The 26,551-nt window shown below is 71.2% G+C and overlaps 3 protein-coding genes across 3 annotated transcripts; 2 read left to right on the forward strand and 1 right to left on the reverse strand.

Annotated features, from left to right (window-relative positions):
- The first annotated feature begins 900 nt into the window (after positions 1–900).
- On the forward strand, positions 901–8,680 carry ITGA2B (integrin subunit alpha 2b). The gene is made up of 30 exons (XM_042787539.1): positions 901–1,090; positions 1,170–1,300; positions 1,389–1,486; positions 1,570–1,735; positions 1,810–1,859; positions 2,010–2,055; positions 2,230–2,358; positions 2,445–2,492; positions 2,737–2,780; positions 2,856–2,915; positions 3,278–3,330; positions 3,466–3,674; positions 3,842–4,024; positions 4,108–4,153; positions 4,248–4,352; positions 4,477–4,532; positions 4,637–4,788; positions 5,220–5,333; positions 5,905–5,975; positions 6,063–6,210; positions 6,375–6,467; positions 6,561–6,640; positions 6,779–6,859; positions 6,953–7,055; positions 7,127–7,279; positions 7,373–7,483; positions 7,575–7,688; positions 7,924–8,031; positions 8,110–8,232; positions 8,447–8,680. Exons 1-30 carry the CDS (start codon positions 933–935, stop codon positions 8,540–8,542), a joined length of 3,129 nt encoding a protein of 1,042 aa, XP_042643473.1. The 5' UTR covers positions 901–932; the 3' UTR covers positions 8,543–8,680.
- A 1,328-nt stretch (positions 8,681–10,008) lies between these two features.
- FAM171A2 (family with sequence similarity 171 member A2) lies at positions 10,009–18,068 on the forward strand. The gene is given in 10 exon segments (XM_042787444.1): positions 10,009–10,176; positions 12,367–12,594; positions 13,983–14,075; positions 14,174–14,332; positions 14,432–14,608; positions 14,754–14,870; positions 15,100–15,226; positions 16,101–16,532; positions 16,534–17,376; positions 17,715–18,068. Coding segments are annotated over 10 exon segments (2,331 nt in total). The 5' UTR covers positions 10,009–10,076; the 3' UTR covers positions 17,770–18,068.
- A 72-nt stretch (positions 18,069–18,140) lies between these two features.
- On the reverse strand, positions 18,141–25,581 carry GRN (granulin precursor). The gene is given in 15 exon segments (XM_042787446.1): positions 18,141–18,322; positions 18,432–18,725; positions 19,162–19,389; positions 20,004–20,231; positions 20,820–20,984; positions 20,986–21,048; positions 21,569–21,666; positions 21,768–21,885; positions 23,493–23,599; positions 23,691–23,832; positions 23,937–24,040; positions 24,122–24,206; positions 24,313–24,390; positions 24,481–24,584; positions 25,524–25,581. Coding segments are annotated over 14 exon segments (1,920 nt in total). The 5' UTR covers positions 24,571–24,584; positions 25,524–25,581; the 3' UTR covers positions 18,141–18,202.
- Positions 25,582–26,551: the final 970 nt, after the last annotated feature.

Consider the following 26,551-nt stretch of genomic DNA (forward strand, 5'->3'; position numbering starts at 1 on the left):
GAGCCGCTCCGGTGCTTTTCCCACCCCCCGGCAGCTCGAGTGGCCTTAATTGTGTGTGGTTAAATTAACGCCGCAGGTGGGTTCAGCCGAGGGGCTCCTGTGCCCGTCACTGCGGGGCTGGGCCCCAGCAGCTCCCCCAGCCCCGACTTGCCGTGCCGGGGTGGCTTTTCCACCGCCGAGGACAAGGAGCCCCCTTGTTCGTTGGGCTGCCCCCCCCCGCCCTGGCACCCGTCCCCCCCACCCTGGCACCTGTCCCCTTGCCGGAGCCGTTTCCCTGCAACGCGCTCGGTGGCCGGGCTGCCCTGGCCCTGCTCTCTCCCCTGGGAGGGTTTTGGGGTGTCCCTGGGGAAGGGGAAGATGCGGTTTGGTGGCGATGCCCGGTGCTGGTGGGGCGAGAGTGGGGAACCAGGAGCCCCCCGACACCAACTGCTCCGAACTGTGGAGGGGACCTCGGGGGAGGATGGATGGGGCCCCTGCACCCTCCAGCCGTCCCCCCTCCCCGCTGCGTTTCCGCTGGCCGGGCTGTGGTCGCCTGCACCCCGAGATAAGCATCCCCATCCCGTGGCGTGGGCACAGGGCTGGATTCGGCCCCGGCCCTGGGCAGAAGGGGGGTGCAGGCAAGTTGTGCTGCTTCCTGCCATGCCTGGGGTGTGTGTGTGTGTGTCCCTCCTCCATGTCCCCTGGTCACGCTGTCACCCCCTGCCCTGCTCTGCCAGACAGGCCGGGCATTTCCATCCCCCAGCCAAAAGCAGCGTGTCCCCCCCCCCCCGCCACACCCCCTTATCCCTTTGGGTCCTTGGCAGGGGTGGTTTGTGTGTGTGGGGGGGGGCTTCCTGTGCCCGACGTCCCCAGCTGCGTCCCCTGAGATAAGGGGGGGGGGGACAGGCCGGGACGGGCTGTGCTGGGGCCACCAGCCACATTTCGGGGTGGTGATGGGGGCTGCTGCCGCCCTTCTCGGGGTCCTGCTGCTGCTCAGGGGACCGTGCTCGGCCCCCGCCCTGGGGCTCCTCCGGGACTCCCCCACTGTCTACGAGGGACCCCCAGGCAGCTATTTCGGCTTTGCCCTGGATTTCCACGTGACAGAGGGCAGGTAGGGAGATAGCGGGGGGCTGGGCCCGGGCACAGCGCCCGTTCCCCCCCACCCCGACACCCCACTCTGCCCTCCCCAGGCGCAGCGTGGTGGTGGGGGCACCCCACGCCAACACCTCCCAGCCCGGCGTGGTTCAACCCGGCGCCGTCTTCCTCTGCTCATGGCCCCCTGACAAGACCCCCTGCCGCCCCCTCCCCATCGACACCACGGGTGCGTGGGTGCCACAGGACGATGGGTGGGCACCGGAGGGGGGGCGCTGCTGGCCCGGCACCACGCTCCCCCTCTCCTGCTCCCCCAGGGGACGAGACCGAGACCCAAAACACCTTGAAGCTCCACACCTACAAGTCCTACCAGTGGCTGGGAGCGTCCGTCACCAGCTGGAACGGCAAACTGGTGGTGGGTGGCGGCCGGGAGGCGGGTGGGCACCCTTGGGTGGCGGCGGGGCGGGCACCCACCCTGTCCCCATCCCCGTTCCCCAGGCCTGCGCCCCGCTGCAGCACTGGAACGCGGTGGACAGGCAGCGCGAGGCTTTCCGCACCCCGACGGGCGCCTGCTTCGTGGGTGCCCCTGGGCTGCGCCGCGTCGCCTGGTACTCGCCCTGCCGCGACCAGCTCATGGCCAGCACCTACCGCGACAGCTTCTACGGTGAGGGTGGGCGGGGTGGGGGCAGTGGGTGCCCCCCACCCTCGGCCGCTCTGACCCCTGCCCTGTGCCCACAGCCTACGACAAGCGCTACTGCGAGATCGGCTTCAGCGCGGCCGTCACCCCGGTGAGATGGGGGGGATGGCGTGCCCAGGGTGCCCCCGGGGATGCCCGCGGGGATGTGGCTGGGGTGGTTCCCGGGTGGGGGGTGTCAGAGTGGGGATGACGGGGTGCCCCCCCACCCCAGGGTGGAGGTTGATGCCGGCTCTTCCCGCAGGATGGCACGCTGGTGCTGGGTGCTCCCGGCGGGTATTACTTCACGGGTGAGTCCTGCCTGCCCAGCACTGCCTGGCTGGTCCCGGGGTGTTCACCTTTGGGTGGGCACGGCGGGCACCCAGGATGGGGCACCCCCCCCCCCCCCGGTGCCACCAGCAACACCCGAGGCAGGTGCCGGTGGGTGCCCTGTCAGCGCTGGCACCCGCTCCGGTGTCCCCCAGGGCTCCTGTACTCGGTGGAGGTTGATGCCATCCTCACCCGCTTCCACGGCAAGTCCCTGCTGTGGCCGGAGCGCCCAGGACGTCCCACGGAGGAGCCGCTGTCCAGGGACTACGAGGACGGGTACCGGGGTGAGCAGTGGGCGTGGGGCAGCCCTGCCCCACAGCTGCCCCGTGCCAGGGCGCGGTGGGGGTCACCAGTGCCCACCTCCCTGCAGGGTACTCGGTGGCCGTGGGCGAGTTCGATGACGATCCCAAAACCAAAGGTACGGCCCGGCGGGCGCAGGGGCCAGGGCCACCTGCGGGGTGGGGGGGAGATGGGTCCTGGGCACCCCTGGGTGCCCTTCCTGCCCCCCCCCCCGAGCTCTGGGACACGGGTTGTGCCACCGGAGGAGTCCTGTCCAGCTCTGTGCCCCCATGCCCACCCCAGTGCTGGGGGTATCTTTGTGCCCCTGTGTGCACCCCAGTGCTGGGGGGGGGGGGGGCACTCAGGGCTGTTGTACCCCACAGAGTACGTGGTGGGGGTCCCCAACAAGAGCAACACGAGGGGCGAGGTGAGTGGGGACACCGCTGTGGGTGGGCACCCTGGGGTGGCACCCCGGGACGGGGCCTGACGCTGCTCTGGGCAGGTGGAGGTCTTCAGCATGGGGAGGACCCTGCGCCGGCTGCACAGCGTCACCAGCGAGCAGGTGCCCCCCCCCCGCCCTACACTGGCACCCCATAGCACCCTGACCCCCTGCCCCATCACCCCCCAGTGCCTTTCCCACTGCTCCCAGTGTCCGCCTTACCCCACTGCCCCCTTCCAGCACCCCATGGCTCCCCACTGCCCATTGCCACCCTGCCCATTGCCCTGTCACCCCACGGCACCCAGCTGCCCCCCACGGTGTTCCACAGCACCCCTGCACCCCCACCCCATAGCACCCTAGCACCCCCCAGTGCCCAACTTTCCCCCCATCCCCTTGTCACCCCAGCACCCAGCACCCACCCCAGTGCCCCTGGCACACCCTCCCTGTCCCCCCCACTGCCACCACCCCACCCAGACCCTTTCCAGGTGGCATCATACTTCGGGCACACGGTGGCCGTGGCCGACATCGACGGGGACGGGTGAGAGCTGGGGCTGTCCCCCCCCCCTCCCACCCCCCACGGGGGCACCCTAGGGTGCTGCCCTCTTGCCTGGCACACCCCTGGGTGCCCACCAGTCCCCAAACCTGGGGACCCTGACCCTCATCCTGGGCACAGGCGGGACGATGTGCTGGTGGGTGCCCCCCTGTACATGGCCCGGCGCCCCGACGGCCAGCGCAGCGAGGTGGGGCGCCTCTACCTCTACCGGGGGGGGGGGCAGCGGCCCCTCGCCCAGCCCCCTCAGACCCTGACGGGCACCCACCCCTACGGCCGCTTCGCCGCCTCCATCGCCAGTCTCGGGGACCTGGACAAGGACGGCTACGGCGGTAACCCCGGCCTGGCACGGGGGTGGTGGGGCTGTGCCAGGGGATTGTGCCACCCGCCTCCCCGGCGCTCGGTTTCCATTAGGGAAACTGAGGCAGGAGCGCCTGGGCGGGTGGCGGTGCTGGGATGGGGCACCCAGTGGGTGCTCACGTCCCCTGTGTGTCCCCAGACGTGGCCGTGGGTGTCCCGCTGGGGGGTGATGGTGGCAGCGGGCAGGTCTTCATCTTCCGCGGGCAGAGCGAGGGTTTGATGCCGGTGCCCACCCAGCTCCTCGACAGCCCCTTCCCCGGCCCGGCCGCCTTCGGCTTCTCCCTGCGTGGTGCCACCGACCTGGATGGCAACAGCTGCCCAGGTATGGCCCCCGCCGCGCAGCCACCGCTGTGCCCCCCCCCGGTGCCACCCGCCTCGTCACCGACCCCCTGCCTGTCCCCACAGATCTGCTGGTGGGGGCTTACGGAGCGGCCAAGGTGGCCGTGTACTGGTGAGTGCCCATCCCGCCGGCTCTGGTGGCGGCACGGACCGGGGGGGGCCCTGCCCAGGCCCCCTGACACCTCAGCTCTGTCCCCGTGTGCCAGGGGACAGCCCGTGGTGGTGGCCCGGACCCAGCTGAGTGTCCCCGACGGGCTGAATCCTGAACTCCTGGAGTGTGTCCTGCCTGGCTCAGGTGCCCGCGTCAGCTGGTGAGCCGTATGGTGGGGGCGCCGCCGTGGGGACACCGCTCTGGGGACACCACTGGCATGGGGACATCACCCTGGGGCTGGCAGCAGGTCCCTGAGCACCCCTGGGTTCTGTCCCCCCTCGCAGCTTCCCCGTGGTGCTGTGTGTCAGCGTGACGGGCCAGCACATCCCCCAGAACATCCGTGAGTGCCAGCGTCACCCGAGGGGGGGGGCACAAGGGGCACCATGAGGGTGTCACCAGGGGTGTCACCGGTGCCATGACCCCCCACCCACTGTGTCCTGCCAGGCCTTGAAGCTGAGCTGCAGCTGGACCGGCTGAAGCCCAGGCTGTCCCGGAGGGTCCTGCTGCTGGAGGGACACCAGTCGTCCTGGCACAGGGAGCTGACACTGGGCCCGGGGACCCCCCCTGTGTGCCACAACCTCACCGCTTACCTGCGGGTACGGGGACAGCGATGGGCTGGTACGGGTGGGGACAGTGGCATCCCCTGCCAGGATGGGGACAGGGATGGGGACAGTGGCATCCCCAGCTGGGATGGGGACAGTGGCTTTCCCAGACCAAGCAGAGTGGGGGACAGGGATGGGACAGTGACTTCCCCAGCGGGCATGGGGACAGGGATGGGACAGTGATATCCTCAGCCCAAGGAAGGTGGGGGACAGGGATGGGGACAGTGATTTTTCCCAGCCCAGGAATGGTGGCGGACAGGGGTGGGACAGTGGCATCCCCAGCTGGGACGGGGACAGGGATGGGGACAGTGGTGTCACCAGCCCGGGTGGGTGGGGGCCCCGGGGCGGGGTGGGTGTGGGTGGGGGTCCTGGGGCAGGGTGGGTGCGGGTGCCCACCAGGGTGCTCTGCCCATGGGTGCTCCCAGGATGAGGCCGACTTCAAGGACAAGCTGAGCCCGGTCGCCCTGAGCCTGAGCCTGGCGCTGCCCGGGGGGGGCCAGGGGCTGGTGCTCTATGGGGACACCCTGGTGCAGGCGCAGGTAGGGGGGACACACACACACGGCCAAGCTGGGGACATCGCTGCAGTGCCCCGCGGTGAGCTCGTCCCCACGGTTGGGACAGGGCACACGTGGGTACCCCCAGCCCAGGGCACCCGCTGCCACCCCAGCCTGCGCCTGGTGTCCCCAGCCCCTCCCTGGGACACAGCCCCTGCCCTCCCTGCTGTCCCCAGTCACTCCCCAGGATGTCCCCCCAATTCCCCCCACTGTCCCTGATCCCTCCTTGGCTTGTCCCTCTGGTCCTCCCCACTGTCCCCAGTCCCTCCCTGGCACGTCCCCCCGCCCAGCACTCTGTGTTCACCCTGCTGTCCCCAAACCCTCCCTGGGATGTCCCCCCTGCTGCTTCTCCCTCCTTGGGGTGTCCCCAGTCCCTCCCCAGGATGTCCCCTCTGTACCCCCCACTGTACCCAGTCACCCCACCCAGAATGTCCCCTCTGTACCCTTCACCATCCCCGGTCCCTCCCCGGGCTGTCCCCTCCCCTGTCCCCAATGACTCCTCATCCCTCACCCCCCACGGCTCCCCTGTCCCCCCCGTCCCCCCACTCCCTCCCAGACCCACATCATACTGGAAGACTGCGGCGAGGACAACCTCTGCGTCCCTGACCTCCACCTGGCCGCCGACACGTGAGCGCCCGGGCGGGCGAGGGGGGGGATGCGTGCCCAGTGTCACCCCAGGGTGCTGAGCCCTGTCCCCGTGTCCCCCGCCCCCAGGCCCAGCAGGCGCCTGCTCATGGGGGCCGAGGCCATGCTGCGCCTGCGCGCCAACGCCAGCAACGCGGGCGAAGGCGCCTTCGAGGCCGAGCTGTGGGTGCAGCTGCCCCCCGGCACCCACTACCAGGCAGCCCGCAGCAGCATCCCGGTGGGTGCCCGGTGGGGGGGGTGCCAGGGGATGCCCCAAGGTGGGGGGGCGGGGGATCACACCCTGCCCTTGGACTGTTCAGGGCCCCAGGGCGGTTGGTGCATGGAGGGGGGGGGTGTGTGTGTGTCTGTGATGTGTCACCTCCCCGTGTCCCCGTCCCGTAGGGGCAGGAGAAGCTGAGCTGCAACCCCAGGAAGGAGAACGGGAGCCACGTGGTGCTCTGCGAGTTGGGCAACCCCATGAAAGCGGGGACCCAGGTAAGGGGACATGGCCCGTCACCCTGGCGTCGGGGCTGCGCGTGGCTGCTGGTGGCGGTGGTGACCCACCCACCCCCGCCGCTGCCCTCCCAGATCACCGTGGACATGGAGCTGAGCGTGTCTGGGCTGGAGGACATGGGTGATGCCATCACCTTCCAGCTCCAGCTGCGGAGGTGACACCTTGCCAACCCCCCCTGTCCCCTGTCCCCTTGTCCCCTGCCCACTGCGGGGACCCAGGCACCTGGGACTTGGTGGCCTCAGCCGTGTCCCCAAACTCGGTGGCCATCCCTCACCCCGCCGTGTCCCTGCAGCAAGAACAGCCCCAGCTCCACCAACGCGTCGGTGGCGGTGACAGTGCCCGTGGAGGTGCAGGCAGCAATGGAGCTGCGGGGGTGAGGGTTCTGGGGGGGCAGGGGGAGGCTGAGGGGGCCATGGGGGGGCCACTGACCCCCCCCCCTCACACTGGGCCCCCCCTCCTCTGCCAGCAACTCCCTCCCCGCCACCACGGTGCTGCCCGTGAGCTGGCACAGGGTGGAGGGCAGCCGGCGGCTCGAGGACCACGGCATCAAGGTGGAGCACGTCTACCAGGTAGGGTGCTGCACCCGTCGGTGTCTGGGGGGCTGTCCCCTCCCCAGTGTCACCTCACTGTCCTCCTGCAGCTCCACAACAAGGGTCCCAGCACCGTCAGCGAGGTCACCCTGGGCCTCGCCATCCCCAGCCACCTGGGTGGCCACATCCTGCTCTACCTCCTGGAGCTGGGTACCGAGGGGGGCATGAGCTGCACCAACCCGCCCGGCCTCAACGCCGAGCAGGTAGGGTGCTGCCTGGGGACGGGCACCCACCCTCTGGGTGCTGGGTGGGTGTCAAGGCGTGTGTGTGTGTGTGTGTCCTTTATCTCCTCCCAGCTGGAGATCCCCCGGCCCACGGACGCTGCACCCCGCAACGGCACCCGCCAGCGGGAGCGCAGGGAGGCGGAGGAGCCGCCGGGTGCTGGGCTGGAGGAGCCCGTCCCCGTGGTGAGTGGGTGCTCCGATGGGTGCGGGGGCTGCGTGGGGGGGTGTCTCCCGTGGGGGGGGGGGTCAGGGTGACATCCGCCGTGTCCCACAGGACTGCAGCAACGCCACGTGCGTGGGCATCGCCTGCCGGGTGCCCAGCCTGGCCAAGGACCAGCGGGCGCTGGTGACCGTCCGTGCCCTGCTCTGGATGGACACCCTGCAGCAGGTACTGTCCCTCCTTGGGGACAGAGAGAGGGGACAGGGGTGGCACTCTGTCCCTAGGGTGTCCCTATGTCCCCTCCTGCACGGTGGTCCCCAGGGACCTGCAGAGAGAAGCCCTGGGGACGCTGGGGTGCGGGGTTATTGGCCACCCGCACCCCTGACGCCACGTCCCCACGCGTCCCCACATGTCCCCGTGTCTGTCCCCACGTGTCCCCGCGTGTCCCCACGTCCGTCCCCAGCGGGAGCACCTCCTGAAGCAGTTCCTCATCCACTCGCGAGCCTGGTTCAACACCTCGGCCATGCCCTACCGCATCCAGCCCCGCGTCCTGCCCGCCGGGGAGGCCACGGTAGGGCTGGCACGGGCAGGGGGGGACACAGGGACGGGCTGTGGTGGCAGCAATGTCACCCCCCCTGTCCCTCCGCAGGCTGTCACCGAGGTGGTGCGTGCCAGCCCCGGGGGTGAGGGAGCTGTGCCGGTGTGGTGGGTGGTGCTGGGGGTCCTCGCCGGGCTCCTGCTCCTCACCCTCCTCATCCTTCTCATGTGGAAGGTGAGTGGGGGGACACTGGGGACACCCCGCCGTGGTGGTGGGTCCCCAGCGGCACTGGAGGGACGCGTGAAATGGGAATACCCAGCCCGGGGGGTGGGGGCTGTGGGCACGGGGTGGAAGGGGGGCAGCACCTGGGATGAAGCCTCGGGGTTCCCCGGGGGGTGATGCCGTGGGGTCCCCCAGGGCCGGGCTGTCACCGTTGTCCCTCTTCCAGATGGGTTTCTTCAAGAGGACGCGGCCACCCGCCGGGGAGGACACGCAGGAGCTGGTGCCCAGCCAGGCCCAGGAGCCGGGGGGTGCCCAGGGCTAGTGGGGTACCCTGGGGTCGCCCTGGACCCCCACCCCACGGCATGTCCCCCAGCCCAACCGCCGTGTCCCCAGCACCCCTGGGTGCCCACGGCACCCAGCACCCCACTGCTGCCCCTGGACAATAAATCTCTGCCTGGTACCCCAGTGTATCCTGTGGGGTGATATGGGGGTGCCGCCCACCCACCCCCCCCCTTGGGGGGGGGGCCTGAGGAGAGGCCAGGACACACGCAGGGGTGAATGGGGGCAGGGAGTGCCTTTTGGGGACCCCCGTGTGCCTTCTGGGGTGCCCCAGGGGCCCGTGTGAATCCGCACAGGCCTGGCGGGTGGGTGCTGGGGGGCGGGGGGGGGGGGCAGGGGGAGTGTTGGGGGGGTGGTACCGGGGGGTGCCAGGGCTGGGGGAGAGGGGGTGGGGTGGGGCGGGGGGACAGTCCCGGGGTGCTGGTGCAGTGCTGGGGGGTCGGTACTGGGGGGGGTTCAGTGTCGGGGTGCTGGTGCCGGGGAGGTGGTACCGGCGGCCAGTGCTGGTACGGAGCAGCGGGGGCCGGTACTGGGATCGATCCCGGGATACTGGTGCGGTACCGAGGGCTGCGTACCGGGTACTGAGCCCGACACCGGGGCTCGGGGCGGTACCGGGGAGTGGGTGCTGGTCCGGGGGGGTGGGCCCAGGGGTGCTGGTGCTGCTACTGGGTGTTGGTGCCGGTACCGGGGTCAGTGCTGGGATGCTGGTGCGATACCGAGCCCCGGTCAGGGCGGTGCCGGGTGGGTGGTGCCGGTGCCGGGGAGGGTGGTCCCGGTGCCGGGGCGGTGCCGGGGGGGTGGTCCCGGTGCCGGGGGGGTGGTCCCGGTGCCGGGGCGGTGCCGGGGGGGTGGTCCGGGTGCCGGGGCGGTGCCGGGGGGGTGGTCCCGGTGCCGGGGCGGTGCCGGGGAGGGTGGTCCCGGTGCCGGGGCGGTGCCGGGGGGGGTGGTCCCGGTGCCGGGGGGGTGGTCCCGGTGCCGGGGGGGCGGTCCGGGTGCCGGGGCGGTGCCGGGGAGGGTGGTCCCGGTGCCGGGGGGGTGGTCCCGGTGCAGGGGGGGTGGTCCCGGTGCCGGGGCGGTGCCGGGGAGGGTGGTCCCGGTGCAGGGGGGGTGGTCCCGGTGCCGGGGCGGTGCCGGGGAGGGTGGTCCCGGTGCAGGGGGGGTGGTCCCGGTGCAGGGGGGGTGGTCCCGGTGCCGGGGCGGTGCCGGGGGGGTGGTCCCGGTGCCGGGGGGGTGGTCCCGGTGCCGGGGCGGTGCCGAGGGGGGTGGTCCCGGTGCCGGGGGGGTGGTCCCGGTGCCGGGGCGGTGCCGAGGGGGGTGGTCCCGGTGCCGGGGCGGTGCCGGGGGGGTGGTCCCGGTGCCGGGGGGGTGGTGCCGGTGCCGTTGGGGTGGTCCCGGTGCCGGGGCGGGGCGGGCGGCCGTGCCCGGCGGCTCCGGCAGGTGGAGCCCGGTCCCCGCGGCGGGCGGAGCGGGCCGGGCCGGGCGGGCCGGGCATGGCGGGGTAACGGCGCGGAGCGACCATGCGGCCCCGCCGCCTCCTGCCGCCGCTGCCGGTGCTGCTGCTGCTGGTGGCCGCGGGCGGGCGGCGGGCGCGGGGCGCGGCGGAGCCGGGAGCGCACGGTGAGAGCGGCCTTTGTGTGCGGGGGCGGCGGGGGGGGAGGCGCCCGCCCCCGCCCCGACCCGCCCCGGCCCGCCCCGACCCCCGCCGGCCCCTCCGGCATCCCCCCCCCCCATCCCCATCCCCGCCTGCCTCACCCCCATCCCGCCGTGACGGGCCCTTCCGTGCCCCCCCCCCCCCCCCCCCGCCTCCATCCGTGTGTGTGTGTTTTCCGCCCCCCCGCCCCCCGGTTGGCTGTCGGTCCGTCCGTTCCCCGGCTGTCTGTCTGCCCGCCTCCCCCACCCCGTCTGTCCCTCCGTCTCCCCCCTCCCCGGGCGGTTCTGGCCAGCGTCGGGCGTAAGGTGCTGGGGGGGGGGGGCGTGGGAAGCGCCGGGGGGGGGGGACAGGAGGGTGGGTGGGGGTCGGGGACAGAGCTTGGGGGTGCAAGAGGGTGGGGGTGGTCTCAGGCCGGGAGATGCATGATGGTGGGTGGGGGTCCTGGGCAGAGCTTGGGGGTGCAGGAGGGTGGGGGGGTATTACAAGCCAAGGGGTGCGGGAGGGGGGGTGGGGGTCGGGGTCGTGGGCAGCACCAGGGGGTGCAACGTGGTGGGTGGGGGTCCCAGGCCAGGTTGTGCAGGAGGGTGGGTGGGTGGGGGTCCTGAGCAGCAGCTGGCAGTGCAGGATGCGGGGAGGGGACATCCTGGGCAGGGTGGGGGGGTCACCCCACTGCAGGCACCTCTGCCCTCTCCCTGCAGGCAGGGTGGGCCTTGGGGGGCAATGCACCACCTTGGGGTCCCCACGGCTCCCTGTGACCCCCCCCCCACCCTCCCAGCAGCACCCCTGTGCCAGGGGGAGGTGTGCCTGGGGGGTGACTTGGGGGGGTACTGGGGTGAGGGGGGCTCAGGTCTCCCACTGGTGTCACCAGTGCCCGTCCCCGTGGGGTGGCAGCGGTGACAGGGCCTGGCACCCCCTGCCCACCCATCGTGGAGCCGTGGGGTCATACTGGGGGGAACGGGGGTGCCAGCGTGCCCTGTGGTGGCTGTGCCACTGGCTGGGGACCCCTTGGTGATGGTGGGGGGGCTTGTGCCCGTGGAGGCAGAGATTTGGGGGGTGGGGGGCATAGCCCCTGCACTGGGGGATGGCACCCCTCGCCGGAGGACATTGGGGGGTGGCGGTTGGTGCCAGCTGTCCCCCAGCAGCTGCGGGTGGCCGGCATGTGGCTGTGGGGACATTCCTGCCCCCCGGGTGCCGGCTGTCCCCGCTCTGTGGGGGGGGATGCCCCCAGTCGTGTGTGTCCCATCCCCACCCCCCCCCCATGCCCGACCCTCCCCAGTGCATTGCTGAAGCAGCTGCTGCAAATTCCTCCCCTCGCCCTTTGCCACATCTGGGGGGGGGGGGAGGGTGGTGTTGCCCAGTGGTGTGGGGGCTTTTGGGGGGCAGGATGCTGCCAGGGGGGAGTGAGGGGGGGGGCATGGGGGTCCTGAAAGCGCCCGGGGCCGTGGGATGAAGGAGGTCGTTGCCAGGGTGATGGCGCCCGAGCCGGGCCGGCTGCCAAGGGCTTCGGGCTCATGCGCAGGATGGCGCCGGCATGGGGGGGCACGGGGGGATGTGGGGTCCCCCCCCCCCAAGCCGTGCCCACCCCTGCCCTGCATTGGGGACTGGAGTGGGGGACCCATCCCGGAGCTGCTGGTGGGGCCCACGGCGGGTGGAGACCCCCTGAACTTGTGACATGTGTGAGCTGCACCCTGGGGGGCGGGGGGGGGGGTGGGGGCATGGCCCTGCCTGGCCCCTCGTGGGGGGATTTTGGGAGGGACACGGCTGGGTGCACCCACCCGGGTGGGCACGGCACCCTGCAGCAATAACCCCCCCTACCCCCCTGCTGCAGGGGGGCACAGGGTGGGCACAGGGGTGATGCCCACCCCAACCCCCCCCCCCCCCCAGGACGGTGGCCACGGACGTGCCGGCGAGGTGCCAGCCACCCTGCCGGGGTGGCATCTGTCACCTGGCTGGGCTAGTGGCCATGACCCACCGGGCTGGTGGCCATGCTCCCCTGGGATGGGTCCCACCACCCTGCCGGGATGGTGCCCCCCTCCCCGCATCCACAGGGCGCGCTGGGGGTGGGGGGGGCACCCATCAGTTTGGGTGTTCGTGTGTGTGTGTGTGGTGGGGGGGTGCCCCGTGCCCGCACCCACCCGTCACCCGTGCCCCCGCAGAGGTGCTGCTGAAGGTGCAGGTGTACGAGAGCGGGACGCTGGCCCCCCTGGCCCAGGCCACCCTGGAGGTTTTTGGCAACCGCAGCTCGCTGGCGGCCGGCACCACCGACCCCGAGGGCACCGGGGTCCTGCCCGTCCCGTACCGCCTGGGCACCTGGGTCCTCGTCACCGCCACCCGCCGCGGCTACGTCACCGCCTCCGTCCCCTGGCGCGTCAACAAGCTGCCGCGTGAGTGACCGGGACCCCCCCCCCCCCCCCCAGCCCTTACGGGGGGGGGGGGGACCCCAACATCTCGCTGGGGGGTTCTGAGCCCTTACGGGGCAACGTAATCCCTTACTGGAGGGACTCTGAGCCCTTATGGGGGACCCCAACCCTTTACTGGGGGACCCCTGATGCCTCACTGGGTGGCTCATATGGAGGGCCCCCAGTCCCTTCCTGCGAAACCCTAACCCCTTACTGGGGGGGCTCTGAGCCCTTATGGGGATCTCCAATCCCTTCTGGGGGGGGCTCTGCGCCGTTGTGGGGAATCCTGAGTCTTCACTGTGGGAGTTGACTCCTTATGGGGGACGCTGATCTCTTACAGGGCCCCGATCCCTTACTGGGGGAAACGGACCCTTACTGGGGGCTCAAACCCTTATGGGAGGGCCCAAGCCCTTAATGGGGTTCCTCATTCCTCCCTTACTGGGGGAGGGGCTCCAATCCCTTACTTGGGGGTCCTTGATCCCTTACTGGGGACACCCGATCCCTTCATGGAGACCTCAGTCCTTTCCTGGGATCCCAGTCCCTTCCTGAGGACCCCCAGTCCCTTCCTGGGGACACCAAAGGGCTTTTGGGGAGGGGAGGTCCCTTATAAAGGGGTGTTTGGGGGGGGGGGTCTGGTCCCTTTGGGAGGGGACAGCCATGTCCTGGTGGCCCTGATGTCTCCCCATCCTGGGGTGGGTGGGCTGGGGGGCGGACACCCTTGGCTGGGCACCAGCCCTTGTCCCCAGAGCCATTGCGGGGTGTGGGGGGTGGAACACGTGGGAGTGCTCAGCTCGGGGGTCTGTGCAAGGATGGGGGTGCACAGGGATGGGGAATGAGGTTGGGGGGGGAAATGGGGGTGCATGGGGGGCGGGGGTGTGCAGGGAATTGGGGTTGGCAGGGTTGGGGGGTGCAGGGTTGGGGGTGCACATGGTGGGCGAGGCTGGGGCCGCATGTGTGTGCAAGGAGTGGGGAGAGCTGGGGATTTGGGGTGTGCCAGGACTGGGGGTGTGCAAGGGGGTGGTGGCACACGGGGGTCGAGAGGCGGTGGGGGGGGTGTAGGGACAGGGCACAGGGGCTGCGCAAGGGTTGGGGACGTGCACGGATGTGCCAGGCCTGGGCTGTGCACAAGGATGGGGGTGTGCAGGGGGTGCCCCCACCCTGCCCGCTGCCTGCCACCGCCTGTCCCTCCCTGTCCCCGTGTCCATCCCGCCTCTTGATGCCCTATTCCCCCCCTCCCCACCCACTCTGTGGGGCCCATCACCCCCTTCTCCCCATCAGCACCCACCCTCCCCCTCCTCTTCAGCCCCTCTCCAATGCGGGGGGCTGGGAAGGGGGTATTTTTGGGGTCCCCCCCATCACCCTCCCCCTTGCAGTCTACGCCTCCATCAGCCTCTACCTGCTCCCCGAGCGCCCCGCCACCCTCATCCTCTACGAGGACCTGGTCCAAATCCTCCTGGGATCCCCAGGTGAGCGATGGGGATGGAGGGGGGGGGGGGCACGTGTGGGGGGTGGCACCGCCGGCACCCATGGGTGCTGCCACCCACCTTGTCTCCCCCCGCCCCAGGAGCCCGGGGGCAGCCGTGGGCGCAGTTCCCGCGGCGGGCAGCCCGCCTGCCCCGCAGCTCCACGTACAGCCAGCTCGCCGCGTCCCTCACCGCCGCCACCGGCCCCAGCCTGGCCCGCGCCTTCCCCGCCTTCCTGGGGGCCGAGCAGGACGGCAGCGGTACGGGGGGACACGGGACGGGATGGGACACACTGGGGACTTGGAGGGACACCCCGTGAGCTCATCCCACACGTATGTCCCCGTCGCTTGTCCCCGCAGCCAATGCCACCTGGCTGGAGCTGGCGCCCGTGGCGGCTCTCAGCGTCCATCTCTTCACTGGGAACGGGACGGAGGTGCCGCTGGCCGGCCCCGTCCATCTGTCCGTCCCTTTGGCCCCCGACGCCGGGCCCGTGGTGGCCACCAGCGTGCCGGCCTGGAGGTTTGACCCCAAGAGCGGTGAGCGCTGGTCGAGGCGGGTGGCGGAGGGGTGGCATGGCTCCTGGCAGGGATGGCGGCGTGGGGGTGTGTGTGTGTGTGTGTGATGAGTTGGGGGGGGTCTCAGCCCGCCTCAGGGGTGGGGGATGGACGTGTCTCCCTGCAGGGCTGTGGGTGCGTAACGGGACGGGGCTGATCCGTAAGGAAGGTCGGCAGCTCTACTGGACCTTCGTCTCCTCCCAGTTGGGGTACTGGGCAGCAGCTCTTCCCTCTCCCAGCACAGGTAGGGTGACGCCCATGGGTGCCCCCGGCCTGGGTCCCCCTGTCCCCGTGGCTCTGGGGATGGGCTGTCCCGAGGGGTGGCAGCACCCCAGGGTGACTGAGGGGACAGGGGTGTCGGGGGGGTGAAGGACACCCGTCCTGTGGGGTGCTGGTGGGTGCAGCCCCTGGGGTGCTCTCCCTGGGGGGGTGGGGATGGTACCTGTGCCCCGTCCGACCCCGCTGTCCCCCAGGGCTGGTGGCGATGGCGGCGGGCGTGACGGACATCACCACCTACCACACCATCTTCCTGCTCACCATCCTGGGCGCGCTGGCCCTGCTCGTCCTCATCCTCCTCTGCCTCCTCATCTACTACTGCAGGTCAGCACCCCCCCGCCCGGCCCCCCGGGGGTCCCAACCACAGCTCGGGGACACACACACACACACACACACACACACACACTGCCTGGCTCCCCAGGGCATCCTACGGGGAGGGGGGCAGCACCAGCCTGGCACCCCCTGGCATCCTACAGCTGGGTGCAGGGGGGACACTGCCTGCCTGGAACCCTTGGGTGCCCTATAGCTGGATGGGGGCGGGGGGGGGGGGCAGCATTCCCTGGCACCCCTGGGCGCCCTATACCTGGCTATGGGGAGAGTCACCCCTCTTTGACACCCCCAGATACCCAATAGCTGGCTATGGGGAGGGGGCACCACCCTCCTTGGCACCCCCCAGATACCCAACAGCTGGCTATGGGGAGGGGGCAGCACCCTCCTGGCACCCCTGGGCATCCTATAGCTGGCTATGGGGAGGGGGCAGCACCCTCCTGGCACCCCCAGATACCCAATAGCTGGCTATGGGGAGGGGGCAGCACCCTCCTGGCACCCCCAGATACCCAATAGCTGGCTATGGGGAGGGGGCAGCACCCTCCTGGCACCCCTGGGCATCCTATAGCTGGCTATGGGGAGGGGGCAGCACCCTCCTGGCACCCCCAGATACCCAATAGCTGGCTATGGGGAGGGGGCACCACCCTCCTGGCACCCCTGGGCATCCTGCAGCTGGCTTGTGGCGGGGGGGGGGGCACACCACCTCCCAGCACCCCGGGTGCCCTATAGCTTGCTTTTCCCTTTGCCCCTCCCCGGTGCCCTATAGCTCTCAGGAGCCCCCTCCTCTAGCACCCTGCAGCAGGTGCGGGAGGCGGGTGGGGTAAGCGACCCCATCACCCCCCCGACATCCCCCCCCCCGGTCTCCCCGCAGGCGGCGGTGCCTGAAGCCGCGGGCACAGCACCGCAAGCTGCCGCTGCCGGGGCCGCTGGATGCGGCTCGGCGGGACCAGGCCACCTCGGTGTCCCAGCTGGACCTGCTCTGCGGTGGCAGCCATCTGGAGACGGCGTCCTCGGGGGGGGACACCGACCTCCCCACCCCGGGTTTACCCCCTGCTACCCGTGACCTCCCCGCCACCCGGCCGGACTTTTTCCAACCGCCGGCTCCCCCCCAGCTCCGCGCCGGCCCCCGGACCCCCGCCGGCACCCTGGCCCCCCGCCGCCGCCAGCCCCCCGCGCCGGAGGACTATGGGCGCCCCGGTGAAGCCTTCGGCCTCAGGGCCGCCCGCTCGGTGGACGGGCTGCAGCCGCCGGACGAGCATCCCCGGGGGACCCCCGCTTTTCCCCCCCGGCCCCCCTCGCCTCCGGTTTTTTTCCCGTTACGGGGGGCAGCCAACCGAGCACCCGCTGCCCGATCCCCCTCCTCGCCCGCCCTCGCTGGCCCCCCCCGGTCCCCTCCTCCTCTGTGGCCCCCTGGACCGGGGCGGGGGGCCGGAGGATGTCTACCGGGGGGTGATGCCCACCCTCCTCATCCCCGCCCGGTACATGCGCCTGGCCCCCGGTGAACCGGAGGGTCCTCCCGAAAGCGAAGGGGGACCCGGTTCGACGGCGGCAACGGCCGCCCCCCCGCCCCCCCCATCCGCCGGGCAACCCTTCGAGGAGGGGGAAAACTGGGGAGGGGCTCGTGCCCCCCAACCGGTGAGCGGCTCGGTGGCCATCCCGGTGCTGCTGGACGGGTCGGCGGTGGCCCAGCTCAACGGGGAGCTGCAGGCGCTGGCGGGGCAGCAGTTACTAGAATTGGGGGGGCCCCCCCCGCCCAGAGCCTGGTTCGTCTCCTTGGACGGCCGTTCCTCCCAGGTCCGACATTCCTACATCGATCTGCAGGGCGGCGAGAGGGGGTCCGGCCCCGCGCCCCCCCCCCGCCTCCCCCGGGGAGTCGGAGGTGGGGGGGAGGACGGAGGGAGCCGCCCCCCCCTTCCCGCCGCCTCCCCCGAGGACAGCTCGCTGGCTCCCTTGCTGGAAGCGGGGAGCGGGGGGCGGCGGGGGGGGGGCAGCGGCCGCAGCAGCGCCAGCGAAGCCCCCCGAGACTCCCTGACCAGCCCCGAAGAGGAGGCGCTGGCCGAGGCGGGCGAGGGGGGGGACGAGGGGGGCGACCGTAAAAGCCCCTGGCAGAAGCGGGAGGAGCGGCCGCTGATGGTCTTCAACGTCAAGTGAGTGGTAGTGGGGGGGGGGGGGTGTGTGTCCTCGGGGCCTGGGGGGGGTACACTGCCACTGTCCCATCCCACCATCGTCCTGTCCCGCGAGTCATCCCATCCCACCCTGCCCCTGTCCCTTGTCCCCTCCCCACTGTCCCCTGCCAGGGGAGGGGGCACAGGGACAAGACCCGGGCCACCACTGTCCACCCCCACCCCCCCATCACACTGCCATTCACCTGTCTTTTTTTTTTTTTTGGGGGGGGGGGGGGACAGGGACAAGAGGTGCCTGTCCTTCCCCATTGTCCCCCCCCCCCCCCACGTCCTGAAGCATGTCCCTGCTTGTGTCCCTGCAGGGCGGGGGGGGCCGGCAGTGCCCCCCGGGCCAGCGGTGCCTCCAAGCTGCCATAGGAGCTGGGGGGGGGGGGCCACTGTTCCACACACCCCGCCCCGCCCCCCCCCCCCCCCAACCTCATCCCCTTGCCCTTGGCTTTGGATTTTAATTGTGTTTCTAAACGTTTTCTACGTGGCGAGGATGAAGAGGGACCAGCGAGGGCTGGGCTGGCGGTGGGGGGGACATGGGGACCCCCCCCGGGCACCGCCTGCTCCCAGCCGGGCTGGGCAGGGAGCTGCTGCCTGCGCCTGCCTGCATGTCCCTGCCTGTTCGTTAGATGGCATTAATATATTAAAAAAAAAAAAAAAAAAAAAAAGAAAAAAAAAACCAAAACACCTGCCTCTGGTTCCTGCCTCAGTTTCCCCCACTCTCTCGAGGAGCCAAGGGATGGGATTTGTCCTAGAAACGTTTTATTGGGGTGGTGGCACCCGGGGGGGGTCCCCAGGGACATCAGAGCAGCACCTTGCGGGGTGCAGGCAGGTCCCAGCGCTGGGGGCTGCACCCCCAGCCCCCCCTGGTGCAGCGGGACCCCCCCGGGCAGCAGTGACGGCCGTTGGAGCAGCAGGAGCCCTGCGGAGAGATACGGGATGAAGGGGGGGGAGGGAGGGTGTACGGGGGGGGGGGGGCATGATGCCACCCAGACACACACACTCCCCCCCCGGTGCCCCCCCCCACTAACCTGGGTGAAGGGGCAGCACCCCCAGGAGCCCCCCCGGCTCCGGCAGCACCGCTGCCCACCGCGGCAGGAGCGGGCGGCATCGCAGGGCACGGCAGCACCCGGGTCGGTGCTGGCAGCTCGCAGCGGGGCGGCGGGGAGGGTGGGTGCCCGGAGCGGGGGGGTGGGTGCCCGGAGGGGGGCTGTGGGTGCTGGCAGCAGGGGGGTGGGCGTCAGCAGCTTCTCGCAGCTCTGGGCGGCCACGTTGCAGGTGTAGCCCCGGGGGCAGCAGTGCTGGTGGTCCCGGCAGCAGACAGCCTGGCGGGGGGGGGGGAGGTGGGGGGGGTGGAACAGACTGGGCTCAGCAGGGGACTCTGGTGTCTGGGGGATCCAGTTGTCCACTCACCTGGGGGACCCAGGGGCCCGGGTGCCATCCTGATGCCCCCCCCCCTCCCCCCCCCCGCCATCATGAACCCCCCTGCTCCAACCCTGCTGACACTCAGCAGCAGCACCAGGGACTGAGCTGGACCCTGTCCCCAAGGCGTCCACAGAGCCTGGGGGGGGGGCGTGCAGGGATAGAGGTGGGGGTGTCCCATGTCCCTGTGTGTCCCGTCCCGTCCCCCCCCCAAGCCCTGCTTGTCCCCAAACAGCCACATCCCACAGCCCTGCTCTGCCCCAAACCCAATTCCATCCCCAACCGCTCCTGCCCTGGTGCAGACCCCTCCATACCCCAACCCCCAGGTCCCCCCCCAACCTGCTCCAGCGGGCAGCACCCCCAGGCACCCGAGCTCAGCCGGCAGCACGTGCTCCCCTGGGGACAGCTCGTCTCCTCGTCACACTGCACGTCCCCCTCCCGGGACAGCGCCGGGGTCTTCTGCACCCAGGGCCGGCGGCCCCCCCCCTCCTGCAGGCAGCTGCCCGCCTCGGGGTCGCAGGTGTAGCCCTGGGGGCAGCAGTGCACGTGGTCGGGGCAGCAGACGGCCTGGAGGGGGGAAAGGGGGGGGTCTGAGCCCAGCCTGCCCCCCCGGGGACCCCCAGCTGCAGGCCTGGGGACCCCAGGGGACAAACCGTGCCCCCTCCCTCACTGTTCCTTCCTCCCTTCTCCCCTGCCCCCCCTGTCCCAGCCTGGCTCCATCCTCACTTTTGGGGGGAATATGGGGCCCCCCAGCCACTCTTGTCCCTGCTGCAGTGGGACACACAAAGGTCCCCGAGCATCCCGGTGGCCTCACGCCCCTTCATCACGTCCTGCCACCAGAACCCCAAACTGGTCCCTGTTAGCAGAGGGGGTCTGGCAGGTGACCAGCAAGGGGGCCCAGTGTCCCCCCCATCCCCGTGGGAAATGTAGGGGGAGAGCCCAATGCCTGACCATGTCCCTCCTGGGGGACAGGAGGTGGCACCGCCCTCTTGAATGTCCCCATGTCCCCAGGACTGGTGCTCCAGCTGTTCAGGGTCCCTTGAGTTGTGTGTCTGCCCCTAAGGACACCCCAGAACCCCCCAGTCTCAAGTCCAGCCCCAGCCCCCCTCCCCACTGGGGCCCCCAGCACCTCCTTGTCCCCATACGGGGACCCCCTTTCCCATGGGCAGGGTCCCCCCAACCTGCTCCAGCGGGCAGCACCCCCAGGCACCCGAGCTCAGCCGGCAGCACGTGCTCCCCTGGGGACAGCTCGTCTCCTCGTCACACTGCACATCCCCCTCCCGGGACAGCGCCGGGGTCTTCTGCACCCAGGGCCGGCGGCCCCCCCCCTTCTGCAGGCAGCTGCCCGCCTCGGGGTCGCAGGTGTAGCCCTGGGGGCAGCAGTGCACGTGGTCGGGGCAGCAGACGGCCTGGGGGGGGGAAAGGGGGGGGTCTGAGCCCAGCCTGCCCCCCCGGGGACCCCCAGCTGCAGGCCTGGGGACCCCAGGGGACAAACCATGCCCCCTCCCTCACTGTTCCTTCCTCCCTTCTCCCCTGCCCCCCCTGTCCCAGCCTGGCTCCATCCTCACTTTTGGGGGGAATAAGGGGCCCCCCAGCCACTCTTGTCCCTGCTGCAGTGGGACACACAAAGGTCCCCGAGCATCCTGGTGGCCTCACGCCCCTTCATCATGTCCTGCCACCAGAACCCCAAACTGGTCCCTGTTAGCAGAGGGGGTCCGGCAGGTGACCAGCAAGGGGGCCCAGTGTCCCCCCCATCCCCATTGGAAATTTAGGGGGAGAGCCCAATGCCTGACCATGTCCCTCCTGGGGGACAGGAGGTGGCACCGCCCTCTTGAATGTCCCCATGTCCCCAGGACTGGTGCTCCAGCTGTTCAGGGTCCCTTGAGTTGTGTGTCTGCCCTTAAGGACACCCCAGAACCCCCCAGTCTCAAGTACAGCCCCAGCCCCCCTCGTCCCCATACGGGGACCCCCTTTCCCATGGGCAGGGTCCCCCCAACCTGCTCCAGCGGGCAGCACCCCCAGGCACCCGAGCTCAGCCGGCAGCACGTGCTCCCCTGGGGACAGCTCGTCTCCTCGTCACACTGCACGTCCCCCTCCCGGGACAGCGCCGGGGTCTTCTGCACCCAGGGCCGGCGGCCCCCCCCCCTCCTGCAGGCAGCTGCCCGCCTCGGGGTCGCAGGTGTAGCCCTGGGGGCAGCAGTGCACGTGGTCGGGGCAGCAGACGGCCTGGGGGGGGAAAGAGGGGGGTCTGAGCCCAGCCTGCCCCCCCGGGGACCCCCAGCTGCAGGCCTGGGGACCCCAGGGGACAAACCGTGCCCCCTCCCTCACTGTTCCTTCCTCCCTTCTCCCCTGCCCCCCCTGTCCCAGCCTGGCTCCATCCTCACTTTTGGGGGGAATATGGGGCCCCCCAGCCACTCTTGTCCCTGCTGCAGTGGGACACACAAAGGTCCCCGAGCATCCCGGTGGCCTCACGCCCCTTCATCACATCCTGCCACCAGAACCCCAAACTGGTCCCTGTTAGCAGAGGGGGTCTGACTGGGGGGCCAGCAAAAAGGGGCCTGATGTCACACCCCTCCCCTTGAGACATCAGGGGGTCGAGAGCCCTCCCTGTCCCCTCCTGGGGAACAGGGGACATCGGCCTTCATCCCACCCAGGGGACAGGGGACATCTGCCTTACCCAGGGGGGGTACATGGGACCTCCTGCCCTTTTCCCTCCTGGGGCACAGACCCCCCTGCACCCCCATACCTCCTCCAGCGGGCAGCACCCCCAGACCCCCAGGCTGATCGGGCAGCAGGTGCTCCCATCAGGGCAGCTCGTCTTGTTGTCACATTTCACGTCACCAGCTGGGGACAAGAGGCCAGTCAGAGCCAGCACGTCACCTCTTCCCCCCCCGGGCTGGGATAGGGGGGTGGCTGCCCACCCCCTGGGGGGGGGGGGTCCTCACCTTTGGGCAGGGATGCCAGGGCCTGCGTCCAGCCCGGCAACGAGATGCAAGTGGAGTGCTCAAGGTCGCAGGCAGTGCCCTGCGGGCAGCAGTGCTGCCCGTCGCTGCAGCACACCGCCTGCCCGGGGAGAGCCCGCTGTCGGTACCGGCCCCCCCCCGACCACCCGGGGGTGGGGGGGGCCCGGCGGTGACAAGGACAGGGTGGGCCGCCCGTGGGGGGTGCACTGTATGGCACAGGGTGCTTGGCGTGCGGGGGTGCTCAGCGCAGTGTGCCTGGCATGGGGGAGTGCTCAGCACAGGGTGCCTGGCGTGGGGGGGTGCTCAGCACAGGGTGCCTGGCGTGGGGGGGTGCTCAGCACAGGGTGCCTGGCGTGGGGGGGTGCTCAGGACAGGGAGCCTGGCGTGGGGGGGTGCTCAGGACAGGGAGCCTGGCGTGGGGGGGTGCTCAGCGCAGGGTGCCTGGCGTGGGGGGATGCTCGGGACAGGGAGCCTGGTGGGGGGGGGTGCTCAGCGCAGGGTGCCTGGCGTGGGGGGGTGCTCAGCACAGGGTGCCTGGCGTGGGGGGTGCTCAGTGCAGGGTGCCTGGCGTGGGGGGGTGCTCAGGACAGGGAGCCTGGTGGGGGGGGGTGCTCAGGACAGGGTGCCTGGTGTGGGGGGGTGCTCAGCGCAGGGTGCCTGGCGTGGGGGGTGCTCAGCGCAGGGTGCCTGGCGTGGGGGGGTGCTCAGGACAGGGAGCCTGGCGTGGGGGGGTGCTCAGCGCAGGGTGCCTGGCGTGGGGGGGTGCTCAGTGCAGGGTGCCTGGTGTGGGGGGGTGCTCAGGACAGGGAGCCTGGTGTGGGGGGGTGCTCGGGACAGGGTGCCTGGCGTGGGGGGGTGCTCAGTGCAGGGTGCCTGGCTTGGGGGGTGCTCAGCGCAGGGTGCCTGGCGTGGGGGGGTGCTCAGGACAGGGAGCCTGGCGTGGGGGGGTGCTCGGGACAGGGTGCCTGGCGTGGGGGGGTGCTCAGCGCAGGGTGCCTGGCGTGGGGGGGTGCTCAGGACAGGGAGCCTGGCGTGGGGGGGTGCTCAGCGCAGGGTGCCTGGCGTGGGGGGTGCTCGGGACAGGGTGCCTGGCGTGGGGGGTGCTCAGCACAGGGTGCCTGGCGTGGGGGGGTGCTCAGGACAGGGAGCCTGGTGTGGGGGGGTGCTCGGGACAGGGTGCCTGGCGTGGGGGGGTGCTCAGTGCAGGGTGCCTGGCGTGGGGGGTGCTCAGCGCAGGGTGCCTGGCGTGGGGGGGTGCTCAGGACAGGGAGCCTGGCGTGGGGGGGTGCTCGGGACAGGGTGCCTGGCGTGGGGGGGGTGCTCAGCGCAGGGTGCCTGGCGTGGGGGGGTGCTCAGTGCAGGGTGCCTGGCGTGGGGGGGTGCTCAGCGCAGGGTGCCTGGCGTGGGGGGGTGCTCGGGACAGGGAGCCTGGCGTGGGGGGGTGCTCAGCGCAGGGTGCCTGGCACAGGGTGCCCGGTGTGGGGTGCCCAGTATGGGGCAGCTGGCATGGGGTGGCCAGTACAGGGTGCCCAGGGTGGGGGTACTTGATATGGGCTGCCTGGTGCAGGGGGTCTCGTCTGGGGTGCCCGGTGTGGGTTGGTGGGCACAGGGTGCCTGGTGTAAGGGAGCCCGGCGTGGGGTGCTCAGCGTGGGGCGCTAGGTGTGGGGTGCTTGCTGTGGGGTGCCCGGTGTGGGGCCAGCACTCACGTTTTGCAGGGGACAGCAGCCGTACTGCGCCGAGGGCAGCCGGCAGCAGGTAGCACCGTCGGGACACGCCGAGCGGCCGTCGGGGCACAGCACCTGGCGCAGCGCGACTGCGGGGGACACAGACACACAGCCACCCCGTGTCCCCTCCCCGGGGACAGCGAGGGGCACCCCACCACCCAGAGCGGGGACACCCTTTACCTGGGGCGGGGGGCTGGCGCTTCCAGGCAGGGAAGGTGGTGCCCAGGGGGGTGTCACCGGCGGGTGACAGGCAGCGCCCGTGGGCCAGGTCACAGACGGTGGCGTGGGGACAGCAGTGCACCTTGTCGGCACAGCACAAGGCCTGCGGGCACCCGACCAATTCGTCACAGCAGTGGCCACACAATGTGTGTGTCCCCCCCCGTAATGTCCCCGTGTCATTGTGTCGTGTCCCCCCCCCCCCAATACCTGGGGCATGGGGCAGCACCCCCAGGCGCCGCTGGCCGTCATGCAGCACGTGGCATCATCGGGACACTCGGACTGTCCGTCGGGACAGGGGACAGCACGAGGGCCTGCAGAGAGCCGGGATGGGGTGAGGGACCCCCATGTCCCCCCCCGCCAAGGCCCACCCATGTCCGTCCCCCTCCCCCTACCTGGGGATGTGATGCAGGATTTGCCATCGGCGCTGCAGCGGGACCCTTGGGGACAGCAGCGGTGACCACCGGCGCAGGGGACTCCCTGGGGAGAGGGGGGGGTGGTGGGAGGGTGGTGGTGGCGGGGGTAGAAAAGCTCCCTCAAAATGGCGGAGAGAGAAGGGAAACTGAGGCACGGTGGGTGGGCTCACCTCTGGCAGCGGGCAGCGGGCTCCGGCGGGACAGGGCGAACCATCCTGGCACAGCGCCGCGCTGCTGGCGGGCAGGAGCTGGGGGGGGGGGGGGGAATTTGGGGGGGGGTTACCCACCGGTGGGGGGCACCCCCTGCAACCCCCCGGCCCCCATCCCCAGGCACTCACCGGGGTGGCGGGGCACGGCTGCCCGTCGGGACATCGCAGCCAGGCGCTGGCTGCAGCCAGGGCCGCCCACAGCAGCAGGAGGGTCCTCATGGTGCTGGGGGCACCTGCAGGCAGCGACACCCCCCCCCCACCCCGGCACTGCTGTGCCTCAGTTTCCCCACTCACCAAGGGAAGGGGGGGCAGGTCCTTGCCCCAGCACCGCCCCCCGGCTCTTTCTTCCCCTTTCGGCCATGTGCTGGGAAAACCCCGGCCCCCCCTCCCATCTTTGCCCAGGGCCCCCCCATCCCAGGGTGCTGGGGAAGGGGGGGGGGAGGCTGCTGCGGTGTCTGGCACCCCAACCGCCGCCCGCAGCACCCCGATAACATCTCCCTGCGGCACAGGAAGCCAGCACCGCTGGCGGGGGGGGTGGGCAGTCCCGGTCCCCCCCCCCCCGCCAGCACCAATGGGAGCCAGGGGCTGCCCCCCCCCCCCCCCCCCCCCGACACCTTTCCCTCCTCCCCCATCACCCACTTCCACAATCACTTTCACTTCCCTTTCCTCATGCGGCGTGACACCCAACCCTCCCCCGCCCCCCCCCACCCCCGCACCTGTCCCACGGGTGCCTGTGCCCCACGGCGGGTGTGTGTTGTGTGTGCTGCCCCCCCCCCCCCCCCCCCCCGCTCCCACCCGGGGGAGGGGGGGAAACTGATGCCGGCCCAGCCCCCCACGCTGCCGGGGGGGGGCGGGGGTGTCACAGCCCCCAGGGACCGGTGTGGGACCCCAATCCGGGGGCAGGGGGGGGGGGCCCTGACCCCTCGGTGCCACTACACTGTCCTCCCCCACCCCCGGCACCCCCCACGGACACTCAGGGCACGCACCCAGCGCCTCCCAGTGCTCTCCTACTATGTCCCAGTGCTCCGAGAGCCTCCCAGTGCCGCCCAGCACCTCCCAGAGCCCCTCAGTACCTCCTCAGGGAATCCCAGCGCACCCTGTGACTCTCGGTGCCCCCCCCAGAACCTCCCAGTGGTCCCAGTTCCTGCCCCCCCCCCCCCCCCCCCCGGTACCTGCTCCCGGTCCCAGCCCCGCCGCCAGGGTCGCGGTGCCGGCCAGCCGAAAAGCCCCGCCCCCCTCCCCCCCCCCATTGGTCCGCCGCCCCGACCGCCCTCCTCCCATTGGCCCACGGGGGGGGGGGGGACAAGGGGGCGCAGAGCACCGCCTCCTCACCCTTGCCCCTGCCCTCCTCCCCGTCACGTGACGCGGGCCCACGTGACCGCAGCGCGCCCCCCGCCCCCGGGTGCTGAGTGCGATGAGTTTGCCAGGCCTCAACGCGTGGAGGGGGGTGGCCCGCCCCGCAGCGACCCTGCCCCAACCCCCGGCCGGGGCGCCGAGCGGGTGAGGAGCCCTGCGGCTCCCCCAGAGCCTCGCTCCTGGGGTGGGCAGCACCCCCAAGCCTCCACAACCCCCCCTAGATCCTCCCCAGACCACTCCAACCCCTTCCCAGCCCCCTCCAAATGCCTCTCGACCCCGCACTCCCAAGTCCCCACAACCCCCAGCCTCCCAAACTCCCTCCACGCCCCCCAAACTCCCAGTCCCCTCCAACCCCACATCCTCCAAAGCCCTCCAACATTCCCCCCCACCAAACCCACTCCAATCCCCTCCCAACTCTCCCCAAAGACCCCTAACCCCCCCACAACTCCACACCACCAGGCCCCCACCAAAACCCTCCCTAAACTCCTACTCCCCAAGCAACTGCCAAACCCCCTCACTCCTCCCAAATCCCTGCAACTCCCCCAAGCCCTCCCCAACTCCCTCAATGTCCCTGCCAAACCCCCAAACCCCTTTCAAACCCCATCAACAGCCCCCCAAACTCCCCCTCCAGTCCCTCCTAACCCCTTCAATCTTCCCCAAATCTCCCCAGCCTCCCCGAAGCCCTCCCCAACACCCTCAACGTTCCTGTCAAACGGCCCCAAACCTCTCAACAACCCCCAAGCCCCTCCTAACCCCCTCAATCTCTTCCAAACCTCTCCAACTGCCCCCAAACCCCCAAGCCTTCCCCAACCCCCTTAATGTTCCTGTTAAACTGCCCAAACCC

Source organism: Tyto alba, unplaced genomic scaffold (genome assembly GCF_018691265.1).
Source record: "Tyto alba isolate M040663 unplaced genomic scaffold, T.alba_DEE_v4.0 Super-Scaffold_12, whole genome shotgun sequence".
Taxonomy (NCBI): Eukaryota; Metazoa; Chordata; class Aves; order Strigiformes; family Tytonidae; genus Tyto; species Tyto alba.